Source organism: Lutzomyia longipalpis, chromosome 4 (assembly GCF_024334085.1).
Source record: "Lutzomyia longipalpis isolate SR_M1_2022 chromosome 4, ASM2433408v1".
Taxonomy (NCBI): Eukaryota; Metazoa; Arthropoda; class Insecta; order Diptera; family Psychodidae; genus Lutzomyia; species Lutzomyia longipalpis.
In genome coordinates, this window is record NC_074710.1 from 21,485,627 (window position 1) to 21,509,748 (window position 24,122).

The 24,122-nt window shown below is 34.3% G+C and overlaps 2 protein-coding genes across 2 annotated transcripts; one reads left to right on the top strand and one right to left on the bottom strand.

Annotated features, from left to right (window-relative positions):
• Positions 1-224: 224 nt before the first annotated feature.
• Positions 225-7,036, bottom strand: LOC129794867 (1,4-alpha-glucan-branching enzyme). Its single transcript, XM_055835768.1, is given in 6 exon segments — positions 225-1,069; positions 2,641-2,776; positions 2,831-3,384; positions 3,387-3,770; positions 5,767-5,939; positions 6,154-7,036. Coding segments are annotated over 6 exon segments (2,067 nt in total). The 5' UTR covers positions 6,246-7,036; the 3' UTR covers positions 225-341.
• Positions 7,037-7,961: 925 nt separating this feature from the next.
• On the top strand, positions 7,962-22,160 carry LOC129794869 (succinate dehydrogenase [ubiquinone] flavoprotein subunit, mitochondrial). The gene is made up of 6 exons (XM_055835769.1): positions 7,962-8,181; positions 8,317-8,382; positions 8,512-9,669; positions 12,847-13,014; positions 13,072-13,425; positions 21,656-22,160. The coding sequence occupies exons 1-6, from the start codon at positions 8,128-8,130 to the stop codon at positions 21,833-21,835; spliced, it is 1,980 nt and encodes a 659-aa protein (XP_055691744.1). The 5' UTR covers positions 7,962-8,127; the 3' UTR covers positions 21,836-22,160.
• Positions 22,161-24,122: the final 1,962 nt, after the last annotated feature.

The following is a 24,122-nucleotide window of genomic DNA, read 5'->3' on the forward strand; positions in this document are numbered from 1 at the left end:
AAAATGGCGTCGCAAGATATGAAAGTTAACTAACAAAAAGGTCTCAAAACTCAATATAAAAAACGTTTTTTAAGACAAATTAAGGATGAAACAACCATATAAGCTGAAAAATCTTCAGATTCAGTGATAAATAACAGAAGAAAACCTTTAAGGTCTTCAAAATAGACCCCGAAAACAACAAGACTTAACCTCAAGGTCCAAGCCGATGGAAATTAAACGCCATGTTTTTTTTTTCAAAAATTAACGAGATTTATTCCCGTATGGAAGCATATTATGGCAGGGCGTGATGCTTTTTTCAGTGGTTCTGCCCTGGAAAGCCAGCAGCAAAGTAAAGATCTCTTCTAATCAAACTTGGCGAATACGAAGGCAGTTCGTGCTGGAAGGTAGGCTTGAATGAAATTTCGTCTTCCAGCATAACCTTCGGGCGTTGAGAGATGATCACATTTCACATCAACACGATTCATACCACCAAAGAGGGGATCATCCGTACTCAGGACAATCCTGTACAAGCCACCAACTTCAACGCCCAACCTGTAGTCCGTAAAACTCTTCGATGGATGGAAATTGAAGGCAAACAGAAGACCAGCTCTCTCGAAGACAATCACCTTGTCATCCTCATGCTTGCAACTCACGTAGGCCGGATCACACGCCAACCAGCCGTACTTCATCTCCAACCCATTCATGGCACGATCGAATTCATTGAGATACTTGTACTTGAGTATTTCATCATCAACCAGATGCCACTGACGTCGTGCATAGTGGTAGGAATCATTGTTGCCAACACGCGGGAAGTCCAACCATTCCGGATGACCAAATTCATTTCCCATAAAATTCAAATACGCCTCCCCGCCGAGGGAGTGCGTGATCAAACGGATCATTTTGTGCAGAGCAATGCCACGATCAATGATCAACGAAGGCTCCGAAAGGGTCGACATGTGCGTATACATCTCCTTATCCATCAGCCAGAAAGCCAAAGTTTTATCCCCAACGAGTGCCTGATCGTGAGATTCAGCATAAGCAACAGTTTTCTCCATCCATCGTCGATTAGTTAGGGTATGAACGATGTTACCTAGAAGAAAAAAACAGATAAAGATCAAAGAAAACTGATTAGAGGCAAATTCGCTAGTCAATCAGTCTTAAGATTTCTTTAACTTCCTTAAGATTTTTTAAAAAAAAATTTTCTTATACATACATCTCTTAACTTTTCATAAACTTTAAGATTTCTTTGGTCAGACTGAATCGGGTTAAATTCATATTTTTCGAAGATTTTTCCTGGTCGTCCTCGGGCATTGAAAATCGTAAAATTCTTCGGATTCAACATAACTAAATAAATCTTTACTTTCCCTTGATAGTGCTCAAAAAACATTGAGTTTTTCTAAAGAAAACTTTAAAAATTTAAGATGATTTAAGAAATCTTAAGAACTCTTAACTTTTGATTAAAAAACTTAAGAATTTTTATGAAAATTAAACAAAAATCTTTAGAAATCTTAATTTTCATTTCAAAAAAAAACTTAAGAAATTTGGAGAGAATAAAAAACCTTAAGAACTCTTAATTTTCTCTTAAAAGAACTTAAGAACTTTTTGAGAAAAAAAATCTTTAAAAAACTTATTTTTCTCTTAAAAGAACCTTAGAAATTTGGAGGAACTAAAAACAATTTAAGAACTCTAAACTTCCTCTTAAACAAACTTAAGAAATTTTGAGAGAATAAAAAAATCTGAAAAACTCTTAACTTTCGCTTAAGAAAATAAAAAAAAATTGAGTTTTTCTATAAAAAAAACTGAAGTTCTTAAGTTTTCCTATAGTTCTCCTAAAACTTCAGAAAGATTTCTTAAGTTTTCTTAAGACTTTTTTGAGTTCTTCAGAAACATTTAAAATCTTAAGAACTGTTAATTTTCGCTTAAAAAAATTTAAGAAATTATGATAGAATTTAAAAAAAAAACTTTAAAAATCTCGGAAAACCTTAAAATTCGTAACTTTCGCTAAAAAAAAAAATTAAGAAATTTTGTGAAAATTATAAAATATCTTTAGGAATTTTTAAAAAACATCTTAAGAACCCTTAAATTTTCGCTTAAAACAAATTAAGATGATTTGAGACAATTAAAAAAATCTTACAAGTCTTATGAACTCTTAACTTTCGCTTAAGAAAATTAAGTTCTTAAGTTTTCTTGAGTGATAAGTTCTCTTAAAAGTTAAAAAAGATTTCATCTTAAGGTCTCTTAGTTTTTCTTTAAAAAAAACTTAAGACATGTTCAGAAAAATTTAAGAAAACAATATATTTAAGACTGACTAGTTTTAATCCTAGAATCGAACAGTGGTCAAGAAAAGAATATCCAAGAGTAAAAAAATTTAAAAAAAAAGGAGTAAATAAATCAAAATGTGTTGAATAAAGTCAAATAGTGGTGAATTAGGATTAAAACATGGTGAATAATATTGAATAATTAACGCACAGCCTGTGAATAAAATCAAGACAAGAATATTGGCAATAAATTGATTTGTAGTGAATATATGATCAAAACGTGGTAAATAAGACCGAATAGTGGTAAATAAGGTCAAGAAGTGGTGAAAAAGATCAAACCCCGTTGAAGAATTTTTAAAAATTAACGAATAAAATCAAAAATCGTTTAGGTTGCGGAACTTACCCATATTCCAGTCGTCATCACGTTTCTCCTTCAGATACTCAATCCACTTGTCAGGAATGGCCATACCCAGGCGATAGTCAAACCCAATGCCACCTTCGGAGACAGGACGACACATTGTTGGCATCCCAGATACATCCTGAGGAACAAAGGAGAGTCAACGAAGGGCTGCAAATGAGATTCTCAAACTCACCTCAGCAATTGTAATGATATCCTTGTCAAGTTTGTGGAGAATCTCATTGGCAATGGCCAAATAAACGAGAGCATCTGTATCCACATTCAGGCCAAAGTACTCATTGTAGTCCCCACTGAAACCCTCCCCCACACCACGTGAATGGTACAGCATTGACGTAACGCCGTCAAATCTGTACCCATCGAAGTTGTACTCATCATGCCACCACCGGAGATCGGACACCAAGAAACGCAAAACTTCGTATTCGGTGTAGTTGAAGAGTCTACTGTCCCACAGAGGGTGCTCCCCGCGAGCGCCATCATGGAAGAAGCCCGTATTGGTGCCGTCAAAGCGATTGAGCCCATCGGCAACATTCTTACTCGCGTGGGAATGCACAACGTCAAGGAGGACGTAGAGACCAGCCTTGTGGGCCATATCAATCATGTATTTCAGCTCATCAGGTGTCCCGTAGCGACTGGAAGCAGCATAGAAGCTCGTCACTTGGTACCCAAAGCTAGCGTAGTACGCATGCTCCATAATTGCCATCACCTGAATGGCATTGTAGCCCTCTTGACAATTCGCGGAATGATTTTATCCCCAAAATCCCGATACTTCCCCACACCAAGCTCCTCCGTGGCAATGCCAACGTGACATTCGTAGATGCGCAGCGATTGGGGCTTCTGGGGGCGTCCATAGCGGAACATGTACTTCTCATGTGGCGGCGGATGCCAAAGGTATTGCTTGAAGTTCGTACCCTGATTGGCCTCCTTCGGTGGTTGGAGGACGTACTTTGCCCAAGGACTCAGGCGATCAACGAGGGTGCCCTCTTGCGTGCGAACGATCACTTTAATCTCCGAAAGGTGCCGAATGGCGCACGAACCATCCTCTCGTGGTGGGATCTTCAATTCCCACTTCCCAAATTCAAGCTTTGTGTACGGTGTGGCTTCCCACTGCCAATCATCTAAAGATGAAATTTTTACATTATTTAAATCATTTTGAACAATTTTTATCCCCCCTTAAATTAGGCTAATTGCATCATTTTATTATTTTTCGCTTGAGATTAATTGAATGGAAATGTGGTGAGTAGAAATAAAAAGTGGTGAATAAGATCAATATAAGCCGACTAGGAAAGAAAAATGATGAAAAATAATTAAAACGCAGTAAAACGTCAAAGTGGTGAATATAATTGAAGTGGGGTGAATAACATCAAAAAGTGGTGAATAATACTTATATAAGCCGTCTAGGAACGAAGTGGTGGAAAAATAATAAAAATAAAAGTGTGGTATGTAACATCAAAAAGTGGTGAATTAGAACAAATAAGCCGACTAGGAACTGAAAAATGATGAAAAAACAATCAAAATGTCAAAGTGGTAAATATAATTAAAGTATGGTGAATAACATGAAAAAGATGATGAATAATATTTTTAATGGCAAATTACAATCCGAAGACTATTACTGTGGTGGATATGATTAAAAAAAAATCTTCAAGAATAAAGATAAAAGCAAAATTTTCAAGATCTTAAAATTAAGCATGATGAAGTTGTAATCATCTGAAGGTGAAATTTTAATATTTAACCCTTCGTTTACTATGAGGGGTATAGGTGATCGACCCCAGAGCTATATTTTGAATAATTGCGGCTTAGTTCTTATAGATATAGAACTAAGCTTCTGGAAATAAGTTCCTTGGTTAACTGAGAAGATTGTGTAAAAATTTTAGGTCAATCCAGAAAAAAGTTATTAAGAAAATTGTAAGAAGAGAGAATTCAAAAATTGGTTTAACGGCCAAATTTATTCCATTTTCTCTTCGCTTTGTCACTTTGTCTTTTTCTTGAAGATTCTAACTTAAAAAAATCATTGCAAAAATCATCAAAAAATCCACTGAAAAATTTATTTTTGTGTTTTAAAATTGACAAAAGACTTCTTAGGAACGAAAGAATTTGCTTTGATTCTTTTTAATTCTATGGGGTCGCTCACCTACCCCATAGTAATGCGCGTAAGTGTTTTGGTCACAGTATACGAACGGTTAATCGAAATATTAACTCTGGGGTCGGTCACTTACCCCTCATAGTAAACGAAGGGTTAATAAAGTCTCAGAATATGAATTTTAGGAGATTTTTAAATTTTTTTTTTGCATTTGGAAAAGCATTTACAAATATTTTCGTTTTTTTTTTAATCTTCAAATGAAAATCTAAGTAACTGTTGATTTTATGAAAAAATAAAGCAATTATTTCACTGAAAAAAAAGGAAGGAGAAGGAAGAAAATTTAGAGATGGATTCAAAAGAGGTGAGCAAGAACTTCGACCAAACCGTGAAGAAGGCGATGGCGATCAGCAAAGCTCTGCTAGATGAGGTATCAATTTTTTAATTAATTTTTTTTCTAAATCTTTTTTTCATTCCTTGTCTGTTTGTCTCAATTTCAGAACAATTTGCTGAAGAAAAACTACGCTAAGGCGCTGGAGACCATCGCACGTCTTCAGGGGGATTATCTCCTCATCCAGCGAGAGAATTTCAAGCTGCAGCGGGAAGTGGAGGAAATGAAGGAGAAGATGGGCAAGGAAGTTCCTAAGATACATTAGAAACTGCCTGAAGCAATGGGAAGGATGACTGCACAACTTCCAATAACTTGAGGCACTTTCCGGGAAGCACATCCAACAATTCCGGGGAGAAAAGTTTATTCAAAAAATGTACAAACTTCAAGTTGCTCCACTATTCACAACTTTTTGTGAAGTTTCTTTTACATTATACAAATTATTAATTTAAAAAGGAATCTCATTGTCGAATTTAGGCCATTCTCCCCTATTTTTAGTCTTATTGGATTTATGTCTAACCGTTTTCTTACACAAATTCTAATGAAAAATGTTGCAAAATAAAGCAGTGTCAACTCTTTAAATACCAAAATTCACCTAAGGGCGACTGAAATGGCCTTAAAGGGTTTAAATTATGTCGAAGAAACTCACTGAAATCACCGGTGAGGTAGAGTTGTTGCGCCCCAGGGGCCCATTCGCGGGCAATCACCGCATTATCGGGCTGAATGTGAATCCCATAATATTTGTAGGCCTGTGAAAATCCATCCACACCCCCATCCTCATTCCCATCTATCTTCTTTAGCCAATCCTTGATCACGCCATGCCTGGCAATAAGAGAAAAAAAACATAAATTTTCTATTTATTCATTTAATTGATATAAAATCATTTTGCGATAGCAGCCAAAAATTGACCTTGCCGTGACATTGGGAAATGCCCGCAACGGCAAAAAATTGAAGCATCTCTCACAGAATGTGGAATCAGTGGAGATTCTTCATCCTTTTTTGGGGGAAAACAGAACAGACTTCCGGTTACGCTCACCTTCTTCGCAATTCCCTCTCTTGTGGCCTGAGGTAACCATCGATGGCAAACAATTTGTCAATCTCCGGCACTTCCACCTTCATGGGATCCATTTGAACTGATGCTGCTGCTGCTGCTGATCTGTCGGACAGGCCACACTCACAGCCTCACGGAGGAAGGGTCACTACGACGATGCACTTCACACAGACGCTTCGGGGATGCAAAGTCAGTGTGGGCTGACCATGCGCACGGCGACTGAAGCTTGGCGAGACGGCGCACCCGGTTGTTGATTCCGTAACAACGCGCGACTGATCTTCTCCTCTCTTTGCTCCCTCGCAAGATTTTTATTTTCAACCTCCTTCTCACTCACTGATTTTCTTTCTCTCTTTCGCGCGTCTTATCTCCCTCGAGGGGGAATAATTCAAAATAATATTTATTATTATGACTTTATTTAGCCGGCAATTAAATTGATGTTTTTTTGCAAGGAAAAGAAAATTAGTTAATTAGGCATATTAAATCGTTGCATTTTTGCATAAAAATAATCTCTTTGAGTGGAAATTGAACATTTCCGGAACATTTTCATGATTTATTAGGGAGTTTTTAAGAATTAAGTAAAATTGATAAAATCCGTAGAAGAGATCTTATAAAACGTTCTAGATCGATATTTTACGTAGATTTTTTTACACGACGCGTAAAAACATTTTCCTTCCTTACTCTGATTAGAAATTTGTAAACAATGATCATCAAACACTTTTTTTCTTCATAAATATTTTATTTATCAATGCAAAATGAATTGAAAGAGTAACTTTTGCTTCTAATTAACCTATTTTGCAAAACATTTTCACGTGTTAATGAGAATTTTCATGAGAAAATCGCGAAAATTATCTTTTATTTTGATTCGTTTTGCCGCTCACCTGAGTCAAGGTCACACACGTCACATTCAATAAGAATTTTAACCCTTTCGCGTTCATTGGGTCAATCAAAATGTGAAACATTTTTTTTCTATTTCTAGAATTTTAATGAATTTAATTGTTTTTCAACGTTTAATGGACAAAAATTAAACCAAAGAAGACATTTTGCCACTGAAATGTCATCTGGAGCATTCACAAAATAAATATTGAGGGGAAAAAGTTGAATGTTTCATGAGGACTTGAAAGGGATAATTTTTTTCCCATTCCGTGTTTCATACAAAATTACATGAAACATTTTTTTCTTTTTTTTTTATTCTTCACTGCAGTTTTATCAACAGGAAAAACATGAAAGCTCCTTCAAAATCTTCAAAATGATTTTTCATACAATTTTCATTCAATTTTCCCAATAGAAATTAAAATCTTTGAAAATGATGAGAAAAAAATCTTGTTTTATGTTTCATGTTTCATTGTGAACTTGCTGAAACAAAAAGGTTAACTATGTTTCCCTCCTAAAACTTCCCTTCTTATCGGTTGTGCGTTAAGATTTTCTTATGACATGTCTGACTTGTTTGAGGAAAACTCGGAAAACTTGATTCGAGCTTGATTTAGTTTCACATTTTTTTTCAATTCCATCCGTTAATTTGACGTTGTATTGTGATTTTGGGATCGAAAAAAATCATTTTCTAAGCAAACAAATCAAAGAATGCGGGAAAATTGTGAAAAACTAACTGGGCATAAAACTTTACTTTTTTCTTACGTTTACTCGTGTTTTCCTTGTAATTTATTCCTAATTCTTACGTAAATCAATCAATTTACATTCTGCTGTTTATGAAAAATTCATTTTCCTATGGAAAATATCAAAAGAAGAGGAAAACTGAGAAAGTCATAGAACTTTTCCATGTTTAAATTTTGGCGCCATCTGACACGACTGACATTCGATGTTATTTACGCGTAAAAACTTCAACGTGGTTTGAAGTTGTGCAAAAAAACCTGCACCTGAGAATATTTTGCTTTTCCCTGTGAAAACTCCTCCATACACGCAGCCTCTTCACGTAGCTCTTGGTGCGGACGAAAGGATTCCATCATGAGTGCTCTTTTCCGCCTCCCTTCGCTAATTGGTCAGAATGCCGCGAGAAAGGTGGGTGGGCCGATAACCTCGTTATGTAACATTTTTCTCTCTCGCGCGTGATTCCCGGAAAGCGGGGGCGCCCTGTGCGGTCCAGATGACAGAGCAGTGATTAATAAAGGGGGGGTTTGTTGTTGTTCTTTGTAGGCAAGACTACTCTGTGGCAGCTCCAGGGAACTTCATGGGAGCATAAACAAGAATGCCGAAGCAAAGGTAAATAAATAAGAAGAGGATGTTTGAGGTCAGGAAGAGATTCTGGTGCTCCTGGGATTCTCTTAGCACAGAAAACTAACCTCAAATAAGGAAGCTTTTCCGGAAATCATTAAGCTTTGGTTTTTTCAGGTTAATTCCACGGCAATCAGCAAGGAATATCCAGTGATTGATCACACGTACGATGCAGTAGTTGTGGGGGCAGGTGGAGCAGGTCTCCGGGCGGCATTTGGTCTCGTTGCGGAGGGCTTCAAGACGGCCGTTGTGACGAAACTCTTCCCAACACGGAGTCACACAATCGCCGCTCAGGGTGGGATTAATGCAGCCCTCGGGAACATGGAGGAGGACAACTGGAAGTGGCACATGTACGACACAGTGAAGGGGTCAGATTGGCTCGGAGATCAGGACGCGATTCACTACATGACGCGCGAAGCCCCCAAAGCGGTAATTGAGCTGGAGAACTACGGCATGCCCTTCTCCCGGACGCCCGAAGGGAAGATCTACCAGCGAGCCTTCGGTGGGCAGAGTCTCAAATTCGGCAAAGGTGGTCAAGCGCACAGATGCTGTGCCGTAGCCGACAGAACGGGTCACTCCCTCCTGCACACCCTCTACGGGCAGTCGCTCAGCTACAATTGCAACTACTTCGTGGAATACTTCGCCCTGGACTTGCTCATGGAGGATGGTGAGTGTGTGGGTGTGATTGCGCTCTCCCTGGAAGATGGCACAATTCACCGCTTCCGCGCAAAGAACACCGTCCTGGCCACAGGTGGCTACGGACGTGCCTACTTCTCCTGCACTTCCGCACACACGTGCACAGGCGATGGGACAGCCATGGTGGCTCGAATGGGGCTCCCATCGCAAGATCTCGAATTCGTGCAGTTCCACCCAACAGGGATTTACGGCGCAGGGTGCCTCATCACTGAAGGCTGCCGCGGGGAGGGTGGGTACCTCGTGAATTCCGAAGGGGAGCGCTTCATGGAACGCTATGCCCCCGTGGCGAAGGATCTGGCCAGTCGGGATGTAGTTTCGCGCTCAATGACAATTGAAATTCGCGAGGGGCGTGGGGTGGGTCCTGAGAAGGATCACGTCTACCTGCAGTTGCATCATCTGCCGCCAGAGCAGCTGGCCGCACGCCTGCCGGGCATTTCGGAGACTGCAATGATCTTTGCGGGTGTCGACGTGACCCGAGAGCCCATTCCGGTCATCCCAACGGTGCACTACAACATGGGTGGAGTACCAACCAACTACAAGGGCCAAGTTCTCACCTCCGATGGCAATGGCAACGATAAGGTCAGTTCAAATCTCATTTTTATTCGTTTTTTTTTTTGGGAAGAATGAATCGTGTAATACACAGAGAAAAATACTTCCCGTTTGTCGATTTTATGAGGTGTAAATTGTTGTTGTGGGAGGTTAAATAGAGCAACTTGAAGTTTGTACACTTTTCCACCCAGAACGGTTTGATATGTTCCCGGAAAGTGCCATAAGTGGCTGAAAGTTGAACATTCATCCTGCAAATTGCATCAGGAAGTTTCTAAGGGATCTTAGGAACTTCCTTTTCAATACTCGGCTGATCCTTCATGTCATCTTCAGGACAAAATCTGAGTTTATAAAAATGCTTCATGCAATTCCATAGGGGACTTTCTAATTGGACAGATTTGGACACAAAGGGGAAATCAAAAATCAGCCGGGTGTTGAAAGGGATGTTCCTTAAATTCCTTAGAAACTTCCTGATGCATTGGGCAGGATGAATGTACAACTTTCAGCCACTTATGGCACTTTCCGGGAAGAAAAGTGTATTCAAAAAATGTACAAACTAAGTTGCTGTGAAATAGAAAAGGTTTTCTGAATTTGAGCTATTCGTGGGTAGAGGCACTGAAATCGATGAAAGTTTCAAATTAAAAATTGAAAGTTTTCTTTGAGAATTACTCATTTCCGTTATCAACAGTTATAAAATACAAAATCCCACGTTTCCCGGTAAATGAGGGCACTAAAAGTTATTTAGTTTTTTTTTAATTACCAAAATTTCATGAAATTTTGGAAATAAACAAGTGATTTCTTCAATTAAGAGTCAAGTAATCAATTTTTACATTTCCAAAATTTCATGAAATTTTGGAAATATTTAAACGATTTCATCAATAAAGATAAACTTTTTAGTTTTTATTTTCAAGAAATTTTGGAAATGTTTGTTACCTTTGAAGATAAGAAGAGAATCATTATGAATTCACCCGGCGAAAATGGCCAGAAATGTTTGAAAAATGCTGCTCTTTCTCTTTTTTCTGGATTCCTTGGGATTTCTAAGGTTTCTTCATTAATTGACATTTTCTCCACTCCAACAATAAGAAAATCCTTCACCTTTTGCTCAAAGAACTTTATTTCACAGAAACTTCTATATTTCTCAAATTAAAGAAATTGCACATGAATTTGCTTCTACCAAGGTTTATTGAACAGTGAAGAGGAATTACAAAGGCTTTTTATTAGTACTAAGATTTACAAAACTAAGAGAAAAAAGGGAACTTTGAATTTGAATTTCAAACGATCTTATCAGTAAAAATTGAACTATTCAGTCTTTACATTTCCAAAATTTCATGAAATTTTGGATATACTCAGATGACTTTATCAATTAAAAGTCAAATATTGAGTTTTTATATTTCCAAAATTTCATGAAATTTTGGAATATTCAAACGACTTCATAAATAAAAAAATCTATTATTTCGTTTTTAATATTTCTAAACTTTCATGAAGTTATTGAAATATTAAAACAACTTTATTAATAAAATTCAATTTATTTATTTTTTCAAAATTTCACGAAATTTTGGAAATGTTTGAGTGATTTTATCAGTAAAAATTTACCTATTCATATTATTTTATATGCAAACGACTTTATAAATTAAAAAAGAATCAATTATACCAAAATTTTATGAAATTTTGGAAATATTCAAAAGACTTCATCATAAAAAATAACTTTTCAGTTTTCATTTTCATGAGATTTTGGAAACATTCAAACGACTTCATCAGTAAAAATTCAATTATTCTGTTTCTCTTTTTATGTTCCCAAAATTTCATGAAATGAAATAAAAAAGATTTTTTTCATCAGAATTAACCTCATTAAGTTTTAAAAATGATTTTCTATTCAAAATTTTAAAAATTTAAAAGAATTTAAAAATTCGTGGTGAAAAACTTTTACTCATATTATTTACTAGTCAACCCGAGCCCCCAATCACGTGTGAGCAAACTCCATTTTAAGCTATAAAAGGGGGGCGTATATTAGTAGGGAGATGAATAATACGGTACCCCGAAAAATTCTAAAAATAAAAAAATCCCGTTATCTGACCCTTCAGCAGGTAGAAAATGGGAAAAATCAGTTTTTCTGTGGGGGCGCTACAAAGGGGGGTTGGGGCGGAATCCCATATAGCGCTTGCAACTCGTATTGACCCCCTCTACCCCCATACCAAATTTCATCAAGATCGGCCCAGCCGTTTCGGAGGAGTTCATGTGCCACAGACAAACAAACTTTTCAGCTTTATATATTAAGATTTACGCGTAAAAATGCGAGTCGTTTCACTTACACTTGAGAATGAGAAATAATTTTTCTCTGTGTAAGAATCTCTGCTGAAATGATTTTAAAATGAAATCTTTAAGAATTTATATCAAAATAATTCCCAATTATTTGTTAATTTCTTCTCATTTTGTAACACAAAATATTGAAAAGGAGTTGATGGCAGAATGTATGAAGGATGATCCTCTATCGCAGAACAATTTTAACCCATCTCATCTTGTAGGGGAACATAAAAAATAGAAGAATCGCGAGAGAAACTCCCCAATATCCACTGGGATCACATAGAAAAGTGCAGTGAAAGTACAGTCCGGGAAAACATAACCTCAATTTTGGAACACCATTGAAATGAATAGGAAGACCTTTATTATGTTCGACCAGCGTGGCATCGGGACCTCTTGAGCTTCTTTATAACCTTCCCAACCTTTCCTGCCTACCCGGATGAAGATTTGAATGATTTTTGCTTTACAACTTTTGTCTTTCCGGACTTCTCGTTGTTGAATTTTTTTTGTGGTGTTCCAAAATTGAGGTTATGTTTTCCCGGACTGTACTTTCACTGCACTTTTCTATGTGATCCCAGTGGATATTGGGGAGTTTCTCTCGCGATTCTTCTATTTTTTATGTTCCCCTACAAGATGAGATGGGTTAAAATTGTTCTGCGATAGAGGATCATCCTTCATACATTCTGCCATCAACTCCTTTATTCAATTTTAATTTCTAAAATTCTCGATGAATTTTTACCTCATTACGGAATACTTTTGATGAGTAAAGCAATGATATAATTAGCCTAATTGCGAATCTTATCAATTTTGCGCAGGGATTGAGAGTCTTTTTTTTGTTTTTTAATTGCGCGATAAGACAGCGCGGATTCTCTTCTTGCTGATTGAGTAAAAAAAATAAACTTCTTATCACAGATCGTTCCTGGATTGTACGCTGCCGGGGAATCTGGCTGTTCATCCGTACACGGTGCTAATAGATTGGGAGCTAATTCCCTGCTGGATTTGGTTGTGTTTGGTAGGGCGTGTGCCAAGACGATAGCAGCTGAGAATAAGCCAGGTGATCGTGTTCCAGATCTCAAGGCTGTGAGTTAAGCAAAGGTGTCTCCGGAAGCCTTTGATTAAATGAAAATTCCTTTTCAGACTTCCGGAGAGGCTTCCGTGGCGAATTTGGACAATTTGCGGAATGCCAATGGGGCCATCCCGACGGCAACGTTGCGCTTGAACATGCAGAAGACAATGCACACGCATGCTGCTGTCTTCCGGGAGTCACAAACCCTCCAGGAGGGTGTCCGGAAGATGGCTGATGTGTACAAATCCTTCAAGGATGTGAAGGTGTTTGATAGATCGCTAATTTGGAATTCGGACCTCGTGGAGACGCTTGAGCTGCAGAATTTGCTTCTTAATGCCCAAATGACGATTGTTGCGGCGGAAAATAGGAAAGAATCTCGTGGGGCGCACGCCAGGGAGGACTTTAAGACGCGTATTGATGAATACGTAAGTTTATTCTTTCCTTTTTCTGCATGAAAAATCTTTTCTTCTTTTTTTTTTGGGGGGGAGTTTGGAAATTTCCAAAAATGCAAAAAATTCCAAGAAGAAGATGGAAAATGTACCTGAAATTGTTGCCTTTATTGCCTTTTAATGACTTTATGGGAGGATTTGCTTTTAGTGACCTCGCATATTACCCTAATTTACACAGAGCTACCTGACAAAAAGTTTTTTTTTCTACTCTCTAAATTATTTACTTTTAACGACATTTCTTTGGAAGAAAATAAAATATTTTTTAAAGAGAAAATAAGAAGATTCGTTTCGCTGTATGCTCGTTGCGTGAAAAGTAAGTAAATTGAGTTGAAATAAAGGGAAAAAACATCCTTGTGTGAGACTGAAAAATTGAAATTTTGTCTTAGAATCTTCCATTCAGGTGATTCAGGCCCAGAAATGGGGAAATTCAGGCAATGAAATTGTTCTTTAAGTCCTGAAAATTGATTTTTCAGACCCAGAAAATGTTCTTCGGGTCAAAAAATTAATAATTTAGGGCTCGACCTTTCCCTTAAGCATTGAAAAATTAGAATTTAGGTCCAGAAATATTTGTTCAGATCCTTTTTATTTAAATTTTATTAAATTAAAACTTAGAAACTTTTTTTTCTGAGAAAGATTAAAGTTCTGACTCAGAAATATTTGTTCAGGTCCCTAAACTTAAATTTAAGACACATAAAGTTTTTCTTTTGGATGCAAAATCTAGAAATTCAGGACCAGAAATTCTTCTTGAGATTCTGAAAATCAATGAAAAGCCCAAGTATTCATCAGGTCCAGAAACTTTTCCTCGGGCACTCTGAAAACTAAAAATCAGAACCAGAAATTATTCAGACCCTTAAAAATTTGAATTTAGACCTAGAAATTCTTGAGAGTCTAAGAAATACTGAATTCAGATTCAGAAACTATTCAGGCTGTGAATTTTAAAATTTATGTTCAGAAATACATTGTCAAGGAATGAAAAGTTTCAATGCAGTCCTAGAATTTTTTTCTGATGTTTATACGTAAATTTAAGGCTCAGAAACTTTTCTTAAGACTTTAAAAACAGAAAAATTCAGCTGAGTCTGAAAATTAAAAAAAAAATAATTAAGGAATTTTATTTAGATCTAGAAGAAACTTTTCCGACTTCTCCACACACTTAGAACTGAAAATTCAGGTTCGGCAATACTAAAGACTTAGAAAATTTGTTTCAGGCTCTGAAAATTTCAAATTCAGATCAAGAAGTTTTTCAGGCATTGAATTTCAAATTCCTAAAAAGTTTAGGAACCTGAACAACAAATATTGGGCCTGGATTTTTAATTTATATCTGAGTCCTAAACTTTTTAGGACTCAGATGATTTTCCTTTTGACTGTAAAAATTGAAACTTCAGCAAATTCTGAAATTAAAAAAAAATACAAAATCAAGAATTTTTCAGATACTCAAAGCTGAAAACTCATGTCGAAAGTACTTAAGACTTAAAAAATTTTATTTCAGGCCCAGAAATTCTCCTCTCTGGTCTAGAAAATTCATTTGAAGTGCTAAAAATTAGGAAAATTTCGTTCTAAAAATACTTCTTTATTAGAAAGTCTTCTTAACCTTTGGAATGCGGAGGCCTTGGTAGTTACGTAGAATGCGAAGGTGGGGTCGTTGAGCGACCCCAAAAAGAAGGCCAATTTTCTCCCAAACTATACAACCTGGAGTTGTCGGGTTAGTGCCTATAGATTCCTTATATAGTCCTCTTGCACCCTGCACCACAAATTCGCCGCCCTAAAATACTTAGAAGGAGATATTAGGGAAAAACATTTTTCACTCATTTTTCACAATTTCTTTTTGAGAAATTTGCCAAGAAACTGCAATTTTTTTTTCACTCTTCCCCACATTCCCCTAACTTCCCGCAACGTGATAAATGGCAATATTTCTCGAATATTCTTTATTGTTTTGCACATTTACATGCTTCTAATTATGTTTTATGTTGTTTATGCTCTAAAAAATTTTCCGCAGCATGACCGTTACACCAATTTTTGAATTCCCTTCTTCTACATTTTTTTAATAACTTTTCTTGTGGTGGTCGGATTGAGCTGAAATTTTTACACAACCTCCTCAGATAACCAAGGAACTTATTTCCAAAAGATGGGAACGCTAACTTTTATATTTATTAAGTTATAGTACGAAATATAGGGCTGGGGTCGTTCAACGACCCCGCTCCGCATTCCAAGGGTTAAGGTTCTAAAAATTGAAAATTAAGAATTTCAACTGAACTTTTAGTCCCAAAAATTCATTTTGAAAGTCTAAAAATTTAAAATTCAGGCAGAGAGCTTATATTTTCAGAACTTTATGAATTCAGGTCCAGCTACAGTGGGGATCCGTAATAAACATGGCTCGAAGTAAATATGGCCCGTAGTAAACATAATTGAAACCGAGCTCGGTTGGCTCGAAGTAAACATTGTGTGACCACTGATCCGCTTTAAACATTGCAAGAAACGATAGTTTGCGATTTCCATATATCGAACCTAAAAATCGATATATAGGGAAAAATTACCTATTTATAAATATTGTAAATTTTTTCAAAAATGTTTTTTCATAAAATTTTGAGACATTTTCTGATATTGGAGGAGGAAGGGGCAATTTTTCAAGAATTTTCGTAATAAAGTCGCTTAAAATTCTTATTTACTACTGAATAAAGAAAATTGTGGGTGTATTATAGGAGAAAGTTTTAAATTCTCATTTTTCACATTTTTAATCTCAAATTATATGGCGCTGTAGTTTTAAAAAAAATATTTTTATGGTCCTATTCACGAATCTCATGTCAGGAAAGAATGATGTCGGAAACATACGTGAGAGAAAGACGAAAGATAGGAAAATACATTAGTGGGAGTGAGATGGAATGAAAAAAAATGTCATGATTATTTTTTTTCACATGAGAAACGTGAATAAAATTTTATTATTTGTAAATGTTACAAAACCTAATTTCGGAGCTAAATAGAAAAAATATGAGGAATAAAAAAATTGTATTGAGAAAATAATTAATTTAAAAGCAAATATTGTATTTTAAAAATTGATAAAAAATACGTTTCCACAAAATATCTAAAAATAAAAAAAAAATGATAATTAATCTGTGAATTTGAAAAATTATGTAATTTTTGAATATTACATCGTCAATTCCTAGTTTAAAAGAACAATATTTTTATTTTATTTAATTATCAATTAATTAATTAATTATTTAATTATTTAATTATAATTATTTAATTATTTAATTATATTTTAATTATCTTTTATGCTGTAATAAAAAAATTTGGAAATTTGGAATTTTTTCGTAAACTGAATGAGAATTCCAAAAAGTTTCATAAATTTTCAAACCTTGTTTTTTTGTGAATGACATATTCAAATATCAAGCCTCTAGCTATTATAGATCTGGAGTTAACAAAGAATAATGTGAAATTACGGTTTGAAACCATTTTGAAGACACCCAGGGAAAGTAGGAGTAAGAATTAACCGATAAAGCTCTAGGGTTTCACAGAAATTGAGATTTAGTGCTGAGATTCCCAAAAATTAAATTTAATTAGATTCATGCTGAGTAAATCTGCATTTTGATGATACCTAACTTTTTCAAAAATTTTTTATTTATAATTTCATTAAAAAAGAGACAAATTCTCCTGACCAAATAAGAATATTCTTCTGACAAATGAAAAAATTTACTGATCAAAAGATTTTTTACCTCTAGTGGGAAGACGTATTCGATATATCGATACTTCGGAATTCATCGGGATGCTTCGGAATATATCGAAACGATTTGTTAGCTGATCGGATTTCCAAAATGAAGTTTGACTTGTGTTTTTGTGTTCAATTTGATCGACTACAAAATTTGTTAAAATTATTGTGAAAAATGCCTTAAAGTTTAGTTTTGTGATAAAAAGAAACTTCTAAGGAAGTCTAGGAAGGGGCCACAGTGAGTTAATTCAGAGGAAAATGTCAATAATTACCTTTTTTGTGCACTGTTTCCGAGATGTTTACTACGAGCCACCCCTCAATTTCAATTTTAGCGCTTTTTTAATATTATTTAGCTAAATAAATAATATTTTTGTACCTAAGATCACTTTGTTGATCTTACAGAAGAGGCCTGCATAAATATTTTGGATATTTATCCACCAGTTTAGATTTTGGCCCGTAGTAAACATTCCGGAACAGAACCGATTAAATATTTACTACGGATCCCCACTGTATTTAACTTTAGACTTTGAAAAATAAAAATTCAGATCAAGAAATTATTTAAGTAAGTCTTGAATATTTTTAATCTAGGCTCTGAAGATGCTCATTTAGACAATGAAATTCTTCTTCATGCTATAAAAATTGAAAATCTAGGTTTAAGAAACTTTTCTTCTAGCTCTGAAAATTAAAGATTTATCTCTAGAAATTCAAAATTTCTCCCCCAAAATATTCCTTTAAGACTTTTTATTTTTCCTAATTATTCGCTTTAATACACACAGAAAAAAAATGACAAGAAGTGGCAGTCAAATCGTCAATTTTTGCGAGTGGGCCACTCGCATAGACAAAATACGAATATTTCACTCGCACTCATTCGCACTATTTCTCGAAAATTTTCACATTTATTGGACCGAAATTGAACATTGAATTCTATAAATACTGATTTGCTCAATCACTTACACCAATTTAAAAGCAATATTTCTTCCATAAATAGCATTATTTGCCCAAAATAGATAAATAAAAATACAATATTAATTGATAAAATTGACGAGAAGAAAGCAAATGTTATAGCAGAAAATACATTTAAAAGGTTTCTTTCACAAACACTAGCGCCGCGCGGAAATCGGGCGGAATCACCAATTTTACACATGATTTTTATTTTGTTAATTTTTCATCTGGAAAAACTATTAAAACACCAAAAATCATTATCTGATCTCATATAAAGGTCCACAAAAATAAAATTTCTTCTCGAAAACATAAATTTTCGCATATTTTTTAAAGGATGTCACAACGCGTCACAACCATAGAAAATATAATTTCTGCAACAGAATTTCATGACGATATGTCGTAGGATAATCCATACTTTTTTCTTTTTTCGTCATTAAATAATTTCATAATGACTTTCAAAGTTTGAATTATTTTTTATAATTAAAAAAAAAACAAAAGTTAATTAATAGACCCTTAAATAAGGCTGTATTACAAAATCTTACGTCGCAGGGTTACTTTAAGATAACTTGAACTACTTTAGAAAGGATATTTAAAAAATATCGTCAAAAACTAATTTAACTTGATAATGTTTCATAAGACATTAATTTAACTTTATAAAATAAAATTTAAGTCAATCGGACGAACAATCCTAAACCGAAATGTCCGATCATAAATATTAAAGCTTATTATAAGCTTAATGGTAAAATATGAAAGTATATTAATATGGTTACGTTGATCAATTTTAGATAAAAATTTTTAAGCAATTCAAAAATGGCCGCCATTTTATCCTAACTTTTTTCCAACAAATGTAATGTAAAATAAATATTTTATTTTACAACCACGCTTTTTGGATGATGTTTCTCACATTTCCCATAACCATAAACTTGTTTTTCACGCGAATATTATTTTTTTATTTTAATTATTAATTTATTTATTTTAATTTAGGAAAATATAGATCTTATGAAACGTTATAAAGCCCTATTTTGTAGAATCAAGGATAGTTTGGTATGCAAGATGGCGTTCAAAAGAATTTGAGGGCGAAATCCCGACTGAAAATCCTTTCTAAAGTAGCTCGTGTTATTTTAAAGTAGCACTTTGCGACATAAGATTTCGTAAAACAGCTTAATTTAATTTTCTATAAATAATTTTTGGGTTTTTTTTGTAATTATAACAAAAAAAAATTTGCAAAATTTTGTAAATAATTCGATATATTAAGAATTTATTCAATGACGAAAAGAGAAAAAGGTATGGATTATCCTATGACATGTCGTCACGAAATCTTTTTGCAGAAGTTAATCTTTCAATGGTGTAACATCTTTTATAAAATGACCCAAAATCATACGTGTATGATGAAAATGCTTTTTTGTTGCAGGAAAACCAGAAAAAAAAACGTGTAAAAACGTTTTCTGGACTGAATATCTCATATACCACGTCTCTAGAAAATCGTGTCAGTGTTCTTTAGATGAGGCATTGCGGTAACGGGCAAATTGAAAATAAACAAGGAGCTTGTCAAAAAAAACCTGTCAAATGTTAGTGAGAAAGAAACTATCTACCATAGACTCGTAATAGTAATGTGCGAGTCTACCTGAGGCTCGCACATTGAAACTGCGAACCATTTCACTCGCATTCACAAAATGCGAAAAATTTTTCTGTGTGTATTCTTCTTCTCATCTAAATTAAAAGACTGTCGGCCAAATTCTCTCTGTCGAATGTTGTTTTACTGTTTAGTCAAGAACTACGTCAAGGAAGCCACGCTAAAATCCAGCTGTTTTATCTGGAATTGCTATTATATTTATTTTACATATTTCTCCTTTCTGCTTTGCACACCAACGACAATAATAAAAAAAATAATAAAATTTAGAAAAGCTTCTTTTTGCTTTTTCCTTCGCCCAAATTACTACAAAACATCGAGAAAATGATTTTTTAGGGATATTTTTAGCAGAACTCAATGCTGGAACACGAATTAGCTGTGATTCTTTCGAAGTTTTTTGAAGTAATCAGTCAAATTGACATGAGATGGGATAAATGAGGATTTTCTGAGATTTTTTTGTGACTAGAAGAGATTGAATTGTTAGGAAAATAATTTTTGTAAGATAACAAGGGAAGTTTCTTTTGCTTTTCTGTGCTCTATAATTGAATTTTTTGGCTTCTTGACAAAGCGTTCTTTTTGTTTCATAACCTATATTTTTCAAAATCAGTCTTGAACTAATAATTTGTTGAAATCTAGTTGAGATTTAGTGGATGAGATTTTGTAAAAATCTTTCTCTATTTGTATGAAAAACTTCTTAATCTTCTTAATTTATCTATGAAAAAATGAATAACTTAATAAAGTCATAAATTTCTGACTTCCTTCACAAGTTCTGGGTTCCATAAATATCTTTCCGGATAATCTTTTTCTCAATCCAAGATTAACGCTTCATTGATAAAAGGAGTATTTTGCAAAAAGATTAATATTTTTGTATAATATTTAAAGATTTTAAATTTTTTTTGAACGTTTTCTGTTTCTTCCGGTAGTTGTTTAGTATGTTCCGGGAACCAAATAATCATAACCTAAAAATACTTTGAAAAATTTATTCAATTGCTAGGATTTGTTTTATTAGTTTTAATACTAGAATTATGCTGAAAGTTTGATAGAACCCTGATCAGGATATTCGGTAGAGAAGAAAATCAATTTTCCGGGAGTTTAATAGTAGAAGATCTTCAATGAATTTTACAAGTTTTTATTATTTCAATTTTGCATAATTATCATTTAGGGAATATGCTAAAAACTATGAGAAAACCTTTCTGATGCCCGATTATAGAGTCTAAATAGAGAGACTATAGAGTCAAAATTCCTTTTTCCGGAAGTTTATTTTTTTTTTAAACAAGGAAATCTTTCCTTTCGATTAATTTAAAAGTTTAGAATGAATATTTTAGGTTAATTTATGTCCTGAGAGAATCCCCTAAAAGTGATTTCAATACAAATTATTCATTTTATTTTGAAGATTTGAGGTTAGAAACAAAATGGCGACTAGTTTAAACTTTCCCAGAATTTCTTTTAAGTTAAAATTGGTAAAAAAGATTAATGTTTGTAGCGAACTGATCCAATTTATCACGTTTTACGTTATTCTTTTCTTAAGATTCGCCTTTGAGTTTTTCTTTTAAATATTTCTCAATTAATATTCTGTTTTAATTAACTTTGCACCCACGCTTTACCCTAAAAGAGTGCGGTAGCCAATTAAAATGCTTTAGCGGAATATATCAGCCAATCAAAGCCTCAGATGCACGTATTCTTCTTCTTATTAATTTATATTTCATTATTTACCAATCATATGGCAATTAAAACAATCATAAAACATTTAATTTGTCTTTAAACGATTTTTAAGCACATTTTTACACAAAATCATCGCTTTTATGGCTTTTATCAATTACAATACATCTTCTCTTGTAAAATCGCGCGAGTTTACATTGAAAGAGAAGCTGGAGATGCTTAATTTTTTATTTTAATGGGATTTAAACTAAAATTCGCGATTTTTTCCTCTGCAGGACTACAGCAAACCCCTCGAGGGACAACAGAAGAAGCCCATGGAGGAACATTGGCGCAAACATACGCTCACGTGGTGCGATCCGGAGACCGGGAAGGTGACAATCAAGTATCGGGCCGTGATTGATAATACGCTGAGTTCGGAATGTGACACCGTGCCTCCTGCAATTCGTTCATATTAAATTTAATAACTAAATAACTACAAAAAAGGGAAGAAAAGAGGTTCGTTTGAGTTTTTCTTCAACATAATTTTCATTTAAAAATTGAAGAGAAAAAAGAATTTTTCTTTAGTATTTCCGCAAAAGGAGTGTAAATTTTATCCACCCCCAAAACTTACTTAAGTACACATAAGGTATTTAATTAATTTATATTACTTATAAAGAGAAATTAAATGCTAAAGCGTACTTAAAAATTTGCCAATTGTGTTGAAAATTTATTTGAATTTATTGGAAAAATGCAATTTTTATGATTTTTTCTCTGGAAAAAATAAAGTCAAAGAGAATTTAATTGCTTCTGGGAATTTTTTGTTAATCCTTTTGTCCTTTTTCATGTGGAAATTCCCCAAAAAGTCGTTATTTATTTGAATTTTTGAAAACATCGCAAAGTAAAGATGGCAGAGAAGCAACTTATGCTGCATGATGGCAACATCGATGAGCTACATCGTGCGTCGATTATGCTATTCGTTGAGGTTTCGGGTGAGCTTCGGTGAAAGGAAAGAAATGGAAATAGTGGAGTGAAGGAGATGCAGAGAGTCTCTCCCTCGGTGGCTATAAAAGACGTAGCAACGTTGCTTCGGCCTTTCATTTCGCCCAGCCGGCTCAGACAGTGCAGTGGTCTCCGTAGCAAAAAGAAAAATGTGAATTTTCTCATTTTAATAATGGCCAAAAGGCCAAGAAAACTACACAAAATGTAACCAAAAAGTACATAAAGTTGAATTAAGAGTGAAAAGTGAAGAAAAATCAAGAAAATGCCACAATTTGGGCAAAAAGATTTGATTAAAAAGTGACGCTATTGCTGAATGCTGCAGAAAAAACGAAAAATGCCCTTTTTAAGGCATTTTCTCAGTCTTCCGGCGAGTTTTCCGTGAAAATTAAACAACCAGCAATGATTTTCTGCAAAGGAAAATGCTGAAATTCTCCGCCAAAAGTCGGCGTGGGGTGTGGAAAAATTTACGCATAGCGTGGACGGCAAGATGGCTGCCGGGCGTCGATTGAGAAGGAAAATTTCACAACGTTCCCATCTATGGTGAGTTTTCTTTCTATTTTTGATCTATTTTCTTTGTTTCATTCCTTTATTATATGTACGTTAAAATACTTTTTTGCAAAAAAAATTAGTGATTTTATTGGCTATTTTAATACATAAAAAGTTTCTTCCCGAAATTGATGATCCAAAAATTTTGGAAACACCATAGAAACAAAAAATGGCCAAGATGTGAAAACTTTAAGTAATTTTTTGAGGGGCAAGAAATGGTTTATAAACAAGAAAATAATTAAATTTTTATCAATTTGTGATCGTTTAACGAATGTACGCAATTAAAAAAAAATTTGCAAATTTAGCTTGAACAACGTACATCTGCCTATTAAGAAATGTTGCAATAATTTTGAACTATAGGTTATTTACGTAGACTGCTTTTTTTATACATTTCAGTTTTTTTTCATGTGGATTTCAACATTATTTGTATAAAAAAAGCGTGTTGGAAAAAAATATTGAACCAAGCCACGCCATTTTGCAAGTTTGCAGGGCAACAAAAGATCCATTTTAACGGAAAATTGACTCAAAATTATCTGGAAAGTTCTAAATTTTTTCAAGTTAATGTTTCTGTGGAATTTGTCATAAGATTGCATTGAAACAAATGCAAAGACAAGTGACGCCATTACTCAATTTTGTGGCTTAACTAAAAGACTGAAGATTATTTTTTCTATATTATAATATTTATTTAATGTTAGATTCCTCTTCTATTTATTTTAATATTAGATTTGTCCTTTTTGATACAGAAAAAAAGGAAGGGTATAATATTGAGTTTCTTCGCTTTTAATTTCATTTCTTAACCTCACTTTTTTCTTATAAATTTTCATTTTATACTATTTTAAAGGCTCCACGCAATTCCTTCTTAAATGTAAAATTCAATCCAAAGATGGGTTTTATTTTATATTAATTGACTTGTCTAATTGATTTGAAGTTTTGTTTTTCTTTACAAATATATTAAAACTTTTCTTTTCATTTATTTATAGAAATCTGTAACATAAACTTGAACGCAGAAGCTTTTTACCAATCAATATGGGTGTTGAACATCTGGAGGAGATATTTGAAAGCACCTCAAAGGACTCGTGATCACACACAACGTACTACTTCAACATCACTCATCAACCTCATCAAGCCAAGCTGAGAACAACCGATTTTAAGTTGTCTGAACAAGACTGTACCAACAAGCATCTTTAAGTGAGTCATAGACAATAGTTTTTAGTATTT